The sequence below is a fragment of the Morone saxatilis genome, unplaced genomic scaffold (genome assembly GCF_004916995.1).
Source record: "Morone saxatilis isolate NCDOM2014 unplaced genomic scaffold, NCSU_SB_2.0 Contig23, whole genome shotgun sequence".
In the NCBI taxonomy this organism is placed as follows: Eukaryota; Metazoa; Chordata; class Actinopteri; family Moronidae; genus Morone; species Morone saxatilis.
The window spans coordinates 10,386,825-10,397,662 of NW_023339796.1; the positions used below are offsets into that span (position 1 = coordinate 10,386,825).

The window sequence follows — 10,838 nt, forward strand, 5'->3', positions numbered from 1 at the left end:
AAATAGAAGGAATACTGCAATTTAACATTATAACCTTGATTGAATAAAATCAGTATTTTGATCGTCACACTAAAAGATTCTAACCTATAAAGGAAGTGGTGGCTAAAGGTTAGAGAGAGATGACCTTGTAATCGGAAGGTTGTCAGTTCGATCCCCAGACTGGCAGGATAAAACTGAGTGACCACCATTACCATGTACTGGGCAGCTTCCAGGTGTGAATGTGTGTAATTGTGCCAATGTGATCAGGGCATTCTAGCAAAAGAGAGGCTTACTCTCAGTTAAATGTTTAATAATAATAATACTGATTGAATTAAGCCATTTTAAAGCATCATTTTAAGAATTTAGGACACATATTACAAATGTGTGTGAATGTATAATAAACCTCTAATAAAAGCAGGGTCCCAAATACACTGTCCCCAATAAAGGCAGGGTGAGTTCAGTGATTTAAGCAGATAAATGCCCAGGCTATTATTAGAAGTTTTACAGTATTACTGGTTTTTGTTTACAAATAATTAATTCAGGGCTACAAATTGCACAAATTATCAACATTTCTACCTGTGACACCTGCTGGGCTCTGTACAAACACACTCAAGATGAAGTTCTGTGTTTCATTGTGTTTTCTTGATATGCCCTTGTGGTGACATTTTGCTTTTTCTCTGTTTTTTCTTTTTCACTGTTTTAAATGTATCTGTCCCACGTGTCCTTGTGCGTTAGCTTAAGCGTACAACTGCGTTCCTAAGTACTGCATTTCAATGTCAACAGAAACAACAAAGGCAGAGACATCAAGACCATAAAGTCCCTCAGAGTTTTGAGAGTTCTGCGGCCTCTTAAAACCATCAAGAGGCTTCCTAAACTCAAGGTATGATATAAACACTCTCCAGGATTTTTGTTTTTATTTCACAGATCTCTGACAGATTGTGTTTTTTTTTTGCCATCCCTCTTGTCCCTCTACAGGCTGTTTTTGACTGCGTGGTCACATCTCTGAAGAACGTCTTCAACATTCTCATTGTGTACCAGCTCTTCATGTTCATCTTTGCTGTCATTGCGGTGCAGCTCTTTAAGGGGAAGTTCTTCTACTGCACTGACAGCTCCATGAATTCAGAGAAGGAATGCCAGTAAGTGGATGCATCTCAACCAGCAGTGGAAGAACTTATCACATCAAGTGAAAGTAGTATAATTGTTGATGCATTCATGTGTAAGTATCACTTTAATGTTGTAGCTGGTAAAGGTGGAGCAACAACTGAATATATTTTAAGTTATTTTCTTTGGCTTTTTTATTGCCTTTCTTTGATAGTGACAGCTGGAGACAGACAAGAAAGGGGGGTAGAGAGAGAGGGGATGACACGCAGCAAAGGGCCGCAGGTCGGTTCAAAACCCTGGCCGCTGCAGCAAGGACTCAGCCTCAGTACATGGGTCGCCAGCTCTACCGACTAATCTAACCGGGCACCACGACTGAATATATTTAACTAATAAGTAGATTCAACAAACTCAACCACAGCATTCATGCCCTCTCTGACATAGCCTACGCAAAATAGACAAATCCTGCGCCAAAGTCCTGACACAAATAGCTCAGGATACAGAAACTCAGCAGCAGATTCACCAGTTAATAGTACAGGCACAGGATAATATCTTTCTCCTTATTAAACTGCCGGTTTAATCAGTGAATTAAGTGAATCAATGACCTCCGGGCCGCTCTTTTCCCTACAGAGGCTACTACATTGACTACAGCAGAGACAAAAAAGAGGTGAAGAGGAGAGAGTGGAGGAGACACGAGTTTCATTACGACAACGTCTGCTGGGCCCTCCTCACACTCTTCACCGTCTCAACTGGAGAGGGATGGCCTCAGTAAGTGGATTTCCACCCAGACGAACAGTTCAGACAGTTCATAGGCTGCAATGAAGGAATTTATCTCCCAAATATTGTAGTTAAAGATCAAAGTTAATTTAAACAACAAAGGTCAACATTTTGACCTTTAAAAATTATAGATAATTTCTCCCATCTTCTTCTCCTGCTAGGGTCCTGCAGCACTCTACCGATGTTACAGAGGAGAACATGGGGCCGAGTCGAGGGAACCGGATGGAGATGTCCGTTTTCTATGTGGTGTACTTTGTGGTCTTCCCGTTCTTCTTCGTCAATATCTTTGTGGCTCTGATCATCATCACCTTCCAGGAGCAGGGTGACAAGATGATTCAGGAGTGCAGCCTGGAGAAGAATGAGGTGAATTATAGATACATTCACACACATATTCATATAATTAAAGATCGTCTTCAGCTCTGTGTGTTTGTTTTTTGATACGTTTCTCTCCATCAGAGGGCTTGCATTGACTTTACCATCAGTGCCAAGCCGATGACCCGCTACATGCCCCAGAACAGACAAACCTTCCAGTACAGACTGTGGCACTTTGTGGCATCACCCTCTTTTGAGTACACGGTGCTCATCATGATCGCTCTCAACACGGTGGTCCTCATGATGAAGGTAAAGCAGCATTAATTTAACGGCAGTGGAACAGTGTAAACTATTTATTAGTGACGTAACGATACACTCAACTCACGATTCAATACTGGGTTCACGATACGATTTTGTATCGTGAAAGTGAAACTGAAGTCTTTGTGCCTCGATACCACACTTTCAGACATGCTTGAGATAAGTAATCCATGACAATGAACATTTTTTATATTTGTTCCTACTTTATTTTCTTCATCATGCAGTGAGGTACTATAATTGAAGGCAAACTACGGTTTAGTAGAAATTCAGCTGAGCTCTGACCGTCATTCAGTTTACAGACCGACCTGCCTTACTTACTGTAGTTATGCATGCTCATTGTTTTGTGTGTGCAATGAGGGATTATGAGCAACACTGTGGGTGCACTCACTTTAAGTTTTACCTCCTGTCAGCTTGTTGACAGCGTGTCTGATCTTGCTTCTTGCCTCGTCTGACTTATTTTTAGCATTGCATTTTGAGATCTCAGCACCTGTTTTGGTCAGTACAATTTTATCACATCTAATGGAAATTATGGTGAAAGCTACAAAAATGAGAACAGGCTCTTTTAAGAAATCTTTTGTGTTATTGAATTTAAAGTAACCAGCACATTTGAGACTTAAACGTCAAAGACAAAACATTTCAAGTGAATTCACCCACAGATTCCACAATTTCACAATGCTTATTATTGGTTTATTATTTGTAGTCAGGGTTTGATTGACACCAGACTTAATAAGATATTGGAACTTCCAACAAGCACCTAAATGTACCATCACAGGCACCAATTTCTGCAACATATGACACCAATTAAACATTAGCAAAAATATAGATAAAGGTAATGAACAGTCACTGTAACTGTCAATCTCAAGCAAGTTTTAAGTCTATTTTCATAACATACTGAAATCACCAAACCAAATTCTGATATTCATTAAGGCTCGTATTGGAAAGTTGCCAGCCTATATCTCCTCCAGGCTAGAATGGTCCTGTGGACCTTATCAAACATGGTCTAATGACCGGCTTTCACTACAAGTTCCTCCAGTTTGTACCAAGCTTGGATGATCTGCTTTTAATTTTGATGTTCCTACTACATGGAATTCTTTACAAAGCACCCTGAGGATCAATACTCTTGTACCCCTTGGTGAATTTAAATCCATGATGAAAAATCATTCAACCTCAGTTTGCACTTCAATTGTTTTATATCTTGTTTTAATTAGTTGTTTTCTTTTATCTTGCATCTTTTATTTGTGTTTTTAATTCATTGATTTTCCTATATCTTTTATTATCTTTAATATCTTGTATGTTTTTATTTTTTTAGTCATTTGAAACTGTTACTTGACATGATTATAAATGAGGGCCAGCCCTCCATTACTTTCAAATTTAAATAAAGGTGTATATAACGGTATATATAGTAGAAAAGTTGTCAGTATTGTAAAGAATGCAACATTTATAGACTGAAACATGCAATTGAAGGTAGTTGTCATGTCTACCATAATGTAATCAATAAATTCAAAGTGATCAGTAAAAATGTTATTTTATAACCCCTTCTCTTTTCCCTCAGTACTACTCGGCTCCACCAGCCTACGACACAGTCCTGAAACACCTCAACACAGCGTTCACTGTCCTTTTTTCCTTGGAGTGTATACTCAAGATCCTGGCCTTTGGTTTTATTGTAAGTATTAAACACAAGAAGACATAAAGAAATAAAGACAATTTAAATCACATCTAGCTCCACTGATTTAAAGAATTTGCCTGTGTTCAGTCAGATGACTTAAAACATTGTCTTTTTCTGCAGAACTACTTTCGAGATACTTGGAACATTTTTGATTTCATCACTGTTCTTGGCAGCATCACTGAGATAGTTGTGGATTTACAGGTAAGTTCCTGCCAAGACACCATTCATTTTCACAATGTTGTGACCCTTAAAAAAAGACACAAATAGCCAGCTTCAAACGCAGCGTTCTTCCTTCCTCCAGACACAACTTAAGTCTTGTTGTGATGAATTTTGCCATCTGTGTTTTACATCCTGTCTCTCCCTTCTGTCTGCCACTCTCACCCTCCCTCCCTCTCTCTCGTGTCACCCTCTCTGTAACCATTTGTGCATTTGTCCCAGTCGGTGAACACCATCAACATGAGTTTCCTGAAGCTTTTCCGAGCCGCCAGGTTGATCAAGCTGCTGAGACAGGGTTACACCATCCGTATTCTGCTCTGGACTTTTGTGCAATCTTTCAAGGTTTGACATTTTTTCTATCTTCTTTCTTGTCACTTTGACTCCTCACAAAAGGATGGTGATAAGATTTTTTAGGCAATATAACAAATTCACATTCTTGCCTTTGTGACAAGTTTTAATCCACTGTCTTTGTCTCTTCCCAAAGGCTCTTCCTTACGTCTGTCTTCTCATTGCTATGCTTTTCTTCATATACGCCATAATTGGAATGCAGGTATCCTTTCATTGATATATCACAAATAACATAACGGACTGGCATGGCTGCTTGATTTTCTTGAGCCAAGACTTTATAAAACATAGTTATATACAGGGCTTCTGTTAAGATAAAATAATATTAGAGAATCAAAAAAGTGCTTACTCTTCTAAGAAACAAATACAGACTCTGACTGGATAAACGTTTGTTTGTCTTCTTGGTTTTCATAAATTTTATGAATATCTTGTTTGCTTAAATGAAGCTGTATTGTTGTAATTTGTATGAACTTGTTGGTGCATTATTGGCCTTTGTTTTCTTATATGAGATAATTAAACCCATTTGTTGATATTTTTAATAGTTGTGTGTGATATTGATTTGGTGGTGTTGTTTTAGGATCAACAGCTTTGTTTTATCTATTTTTGCTTTCATTGGATTGGATGATTACAACTGCAATGACAGACGTTAATGGGGATCCAATGGAATAAAGTTATTTTACTGAAGCTACCTGTTTCTGCAGGTGTTTGGAAACATCAAGCTGAATGATGAGAGTCACATCAATCAACACAACAATTTTAAGACCTTCTTCAGTGCACTGATGCTGCTCTTCAGGTGGACTTATCAAAGAATATCCTCCAAGCAACATTTTTTTGCTAAATGGATCTTAATTTTAACGTCAACTATATGTTTGTTTATGTTTAAACCACCAGGAGTGCAACAGGGGAGTCCTGGCAGGAGATTATGCTTTCATGTCTGTCGGGTCAGGAGTGTGAACCAGATCCCTCCATCGCCCCCCTCACCATGTCTCCAGACCACGAGGGAGGCTGTGGGACTGACTTCGCTTACTGCTACTTCGTCTCATTCATCTTCTTCAGCTCCTTCCTGGTCAGGACTCAAGCAAAATAACATTCTCTTTATGCATTTGTCAGTTTTTCTGCTGTCTTGCATACCGCCTTTCTTCTCACATCTCTTTTTTTTAGATGCTAAATCTGTTTGTGGCTGTGATCATGGATAATTTTGAGTACCTGACACGAGACTCCTCAATCCTGGGTCCCCATCACCTGGATGAGTTTGTTCGCATCTGGGGAGAGTATGATCGTCTGGCATGGTAAGACGTCAACATTCATGTTCTATCTTTATCCAGCAGAGGGCCTTCAAAGAGTGTGAAATGAGCCACACTAGTTCATAGCACAAGTTCAGAAAATTCAAATAAAGTTCACTGTGTCAAATTTTTGCAGGAAAAAGAAAGTGTAAACAAGAAACAAGTAAAAGAAGATGTTGTAAACATTTCAAATGCCACATAACAAGTACAAGACCTTGAAAAGGGTTTGTCCTCATCTGTATTAGATGTGAGTTTTATGGCACTTTTCATTAATCTCTCCTCCTTCTGCTTCTGTTTCTCTGTGCCTCCCTTTTACTTATCTGTTTTGCCTCTGAAGTGGTCGTATCCACTACACTGCCATGTATGAGATGTTAACACACATGTCACCACCCCTGGGGCTGGGCAAAAAGTGTCCTGCTAAGATTGCCTATAAGGTACTGAAAACATTAATTTATTTTCTGAACACAAAAGGGTTAGATGATATTAAAACCCTAATAATCTGTAATCTATATTATTTAAATATATTCTGCTTACTACAGAAAAGAGCATTGATTACACCAACAGACTGTTAAGTAAAGTCATGGGTAATAAAACTGAACTGAGTCATTAAAGGAAAAAGCAGATTATTAAGATCAGCTACTGATTAGGTTTAATATTTGTGTCCATTTTGATGTCTGTGTTTGTTAATATAAAATATACAATAAATGAATGAACTGACTCCTGATTTCTCCTGTCCATCCCTTATTGTCCCTCAGAGGTTGGTGTTGATGAACATGCCTGTGGATGAGGACATGAGCGTTCACTTTACCTCCACCCTGATGTCGCTCATCCGCACAGCTTTGGACATCAAAATAGCTAGAGGTCAGGGTTATGATTGTGCTATAGCATCTGGGGCTACTGATTGATTATTTTTATTATTGTTTATCTGCTGATCATTTTGGTGATAACTGACTAGTCATTTGGTCTTTAAAATGTAAAACAAATAGTGAAAATGTCCAGTGTGACGTCTTTAAATCACAACAACAAACCAAACCTTTTGTGTCAATTAATTAATAGGTTAATTAATTAAAGTGGCTGAATGTGGATGTTTGTCACAGGTGGTGAGGACCGTATTGGTCTGGATAGTGAACTGCAAAAGGAGATCAGTATCATTTGGCCTTATCTGCCCCAGAAGACCTTGGATCTACTGGTACCTATCAACAAAGGTCTGACTCTAACTATGGAGGAAATACTCAATGTAACGCTGAGAGACAAGCAGTAAGAGCTAATGTAGAGCATCTGCCCTCACAGATACGGACATGACAGTGGGGAAGATCTATGCCTCCATGATGATAATGGACTACTTCAAGCAGAACAAAGCCAAGAAGCTGAGGCAACAGCTAGAAGCTCAGGTCAGCTCTGCGTGCTCTTATGAACTTTCTTGCACTACAATATATTTCTCACCCTATTTTAAAATTTTATATTCAAAGAAAAATAGATACATGAATAGTATTTAAAATTTTAATTGAGAAAAAAATGCAGTCTAGCAAAACAAGGTGTTCCCTCCCAGTTTCCGTATTTCTTAAACATCCATTGTTACCAAATAGAACTACATGCATAAAGGGAGGAATGGGAATATGTCGAAATTAATAATTGTTTCATGTGAAGTCTTCTGGCTCTAAAATCTGTAATTAAATGTGGCCTCAACAACGAAGCCCTCTGATCTGTATTTGATTTGTTGTGTTTTGTTTCTCTAATTTCAGAAAAGTAGCTTAATGTTCAAACGTCTGGATGCCGCCACCCTCCCAGAGGACATTCTGTCCAACACCCAGACACTGCCGATGATGGCCCACAGCGCTGGCTCAGCCCTGTGAGTCTGTGCCTGTGTGCAGATTTGTTATATTTGTACTCTCATCTCTGTTTATGTGTTTGTTTACTTGTTTCTCTTTGTCCCAATACAGCACCAGAGGAGGCTTTGTGGCTTTGAGCCCCATCTCACCCCAGGAACTATTTTTGCAGCCCATAAGCTCCGACATTGATGCTGAACAGCAGAATCCGGTGAGAACATGAGCATACAACCATTCATACCTCAATCATGTCTTAAAGAAGAGGTTCTTAACCTCCTTAAAACAAAGCCTTGTCAACTTGTCACAGGTTGTTTATGTGTAGAAGTTGTGACCAGTTAAATTAATCAGTAGTTTTTCCTTCTCAGATTGTTTTTTTGCATAATGTTTAAAGGCTCAAACTCATAATTTTACTACTTTCTTATTCGTTTCACAATCACTAAATTGCAACACACATCTGCGACGTCATGCCATAACAAGTTATGAACTGAACAGTCTGAAGCCAGATTTTAATATCAAAAAGATCCCTCTGTCTCTCTCTTAGTGCCACACACACACACTACATAAATACTGTGGTGCACTTTAGTTATCCAACATTACACACTCACAGACATGATCTCTCATAAAACACACCACACCACAATCAGAACAATAAAACACCAGCAGCTGCTTAAATAACAGCTTTATAATAACAGTATTTCATTATAAAAGAATCCTCAAAATTGACCATTGAGTGTATTTCGGCGTGATGTGTGTTGCCCTTTACAGTTATCATGTGATCCCTCAGTGGGTTTCCCACCTCCAGGTTCGAACCACTGTCTTAGAGCATCGATTTTCACACTGAACATTTATAAAAATGTTTAACCCCATGAAAAACAGTGTTAAACATGTTTTAATGAATGACGTTGCTCTGACTTTTCCCAGTGCCTTGCAGAGCACGACATCGCTGCTCTCTGTGCTCCTGTCCTTTTAGTGCTGTGGAGGTTGGAACAGCAGAGGCAGATTGTCAAACTGTCGATGTTTTGCTGTGTCTATACTGTCTGGTTTTACTGGTCTGCGTTGCCTGCTAGATGAATGATATAAAATTATTCTGAAATACCCACACATTTGTTCTTGTAGAGGAATGTGTTCGGCCCCTAGACAGATGTTGTGTGGCTCTGTTTGTGTAGCTATTAAGAGACTGAACATGCATGTCTGAATGTACTTCCAAGCTTAAAAATGGATTCCATCTATCCCTGTGACCTGTTTTGTTTCTTGTCTATTCTTGCTCTTCTTCTCCACTCTTTGCTCCTCTTATTCAACCTCACACCGTTTCTATCTCCTCCTTGAAGTCAGTTTTCCTGTTGCTAGTTAATCTGTCCATTATTGGCTGGAATGGCTTCTGATTGGATGGCGATGGTGATGGCTATGATAGATGACCCTCAGTGATGAAATATCTTGTCTGCCCTCCTCTCACCTGAACTGGACCTCCGTATACATATAGAGGCAGTCCTGGCGGGGACGAGCCTGATTGGTGCTCTGTCTCTCCTTGCCCCCCTCTCTTGTTTTTGTACTCACCTAGGTGGGCGAGTGCAGTAGGGGGATTGAAGCCCCACTGGAGCTTCCGCTAGGAAGGGGCCTGTGTGTGCGGGCCTCTTCCATGCCCCGTCTGGCTGTAGAGTCGCAGGTACACACATCTTCCATGACACGGCCTCTGTGCTGGATCCTGAGGACGTCAGTGGCTGCATGGGCTCTAATGCCAAGATGCCTTGTTCCTTACGTGCACGAGAAGCTGAGAAGTTTAAATGACTAGAGTTGTTGCTTGTTTTTGCTTCTTTGGGAGTCTGATTAAGGCTCAAAGAATTGTTAAGAAGGGATGTGATCTTTGAATGCTGATGCTTCGCCTTCTTACCTTGATCTCTTACATCTCCAGAATAGAGGAAACTAAACCTAACAAGTCTATTAGGATGTTTTTTGCACTGACTAAAGCATGACATTTTTTTTAAACCTCTCTGCAATAGTCCACTTGCTTCTGAATAAAATAATCTATAATTACAGTATCTTTAATGTTTTCTTTGTTTGTGTACCTTGTGCTTGCATGTCTGTCTGTTTTGTTTGTGTGTGTTTTCACATAAAAAGCAGACGGAGGTTGCAAGTGGCTCACTGAAGCGTTCAGCATCCACTGTTGCGGATCAGCGGGTTAATGGTCTTTGGCAGGAAGAGAAGAGTCCTGAGCGAGTTTATCGACCTCGTCACAAGAGCTACAAGGCTGCAGGTTAGTCCTGCTCACCTACTCCTATCACATCAGTTTGTGTGCATCCAATCTGAAGCATTCATTTTATTTCCATTACTGGTGTTAAAATAAGGGAAACGACCAATAGAGGTAATTATTAGCTTTGGGCATCTTAAAACTGCAAAGACAGAGCATCTTTATGATATTGCGTTAATTCCCATGGCACATTATTGTGGTGGAGAGATGCTTGCCATACTGCTACTGAGAAATATTAATATTATATTCTGGTTGACATTGCCAGTAAGAGGGAAATATGTGTGCCTTATTCACTCTTCTAGATATCTTTATATTTAGCATTACATTTTGAGGAACAAAATATTGTTGTTACATTGTTTTTTTCTCTTTGTCTGTCATTTTATGCTGTCCTCTCCTGAATGTCTTCCCATTAGTTTCTCGGTCTGAGCACTGGCAGCAGGGTGACAGGGAGCGTGGCCGGTCTAAGGAGCGCTGTCACCTCCTGTCTCCAAACGCGTCTCGTTGTAACTCAGAGGAAAGAAGCTTGCAACCCTCACGATCCTCTAGTGCAGAGAGAGCACACACTCAAGATAAACAGGTAGGTCCGGGGGGAACAAACACACTTTAAAGATCCCCTCCAGACACGTATTAAGACATTCTCAGTCTATTCTCTAGTCTCAGTGTATGTTGACTGCTAGCTTCAGGTTTCTACATCACACTCCCATAAGTTGCATACTGGACCAGGATGGCTTCCTAACTACCATGCCACTTGCCCCGCCCCTTAAAATCAGATT

The 10,838-nt window shown here is 39.8% G+C and overlaps 1 protein-coding gene across 1 annotated transcript in view; it reads left to right on the top strand.

The window, feature by feature from the left end:
* Nucleotides 1-10,838, top strand: part of cacna1eb (calcium channel, voltage-dependent, R type, alpha 1E subunit b) — a 50,761-nt gene that overhangs the window by 37,277 nt on the left and 2,646 nt on the right. Inside the window, exons 25-45 of the mRNA XM_035671360.1 lie at nucleotides 763-859; nucleotides 955-1,115; nucleotides 1,708-1,845; nucleotides 2,016-2,217; nucleotides 2,311-2,475; nucleotides 4,037-4,147; nucleotides 4,271-4,351; nucleotides 4,589-4,708; nucleotides 4,851-4,916; nucleotides 5,413-5,504; nucleotides 5,603-5,777; nucleotides 5,873-6,000; nucleotides 6,332-6,428; nucleotides 6,750-6,855; nucleotides 7,092-7,199; nucleotides 7,285-7,385; nucleotides 7,737-7,843; nucleotides 7,935-8,031; nucleotides 9,379-9,483; nucleotides 9,939-10,071; nucleotides 10,479-10,642. Coding sequence (XP_035527253.1) covers nucleotides 763-859; nucleotides 955-1,115; nucleotides 1,708-1,845; nucleotides 2,016-2,217; nucleotides 2,311-2,475; nucleotides 4,037-4,147; nucleotides 4,271-4,351; nucleotides 4,589-4,708; nucleotides 4,851-4,916; nucleotides 5,413-5,504; nucleotides 5,603-5,777; nucleotides 5,873-6,000; nucleotides 6,332-6,428; nucleotides 6,750-6,855; nucleotides 7,092-7,199; nucleotides 7,285-7,385; nucleotides 7,737-7,843; nucleotides 7,935-8,031; nucleotides 9,379-9,483; nucleotides 9,939-10,071; nucleotides 10,479-10,642 — 2,554 coding nt within the window. The remainder of the gene's footprint in view (nucleotides 1-762; nucleotides 860-954; nucleotides 1,116-1,707; nucleotides 1,846-2,015; nucleotides 2,218-2,310; nucleotides 2,476-4,036; nucleotides 4,148-4,270; nucleotides 4,352-4,588; nucleotides 4,709-4,850; nucleotides 4,917-5,412; nucleotides 5,505-5,602; nucleotides 5,778-5,872; nucleotides 6,001-6,331; nucleotides 6,429-6,749; nucleotides 6,856-7,091; nucleotides 7,200-7,284; nucleotides 7,386-7,736; nucleotides 7,844-7,934; nucleotides 8,032-9,378; nucleotides 9,484-9,938; nucleotides 10,072-10,478; nucleotides 10,643-10,838) is intronic.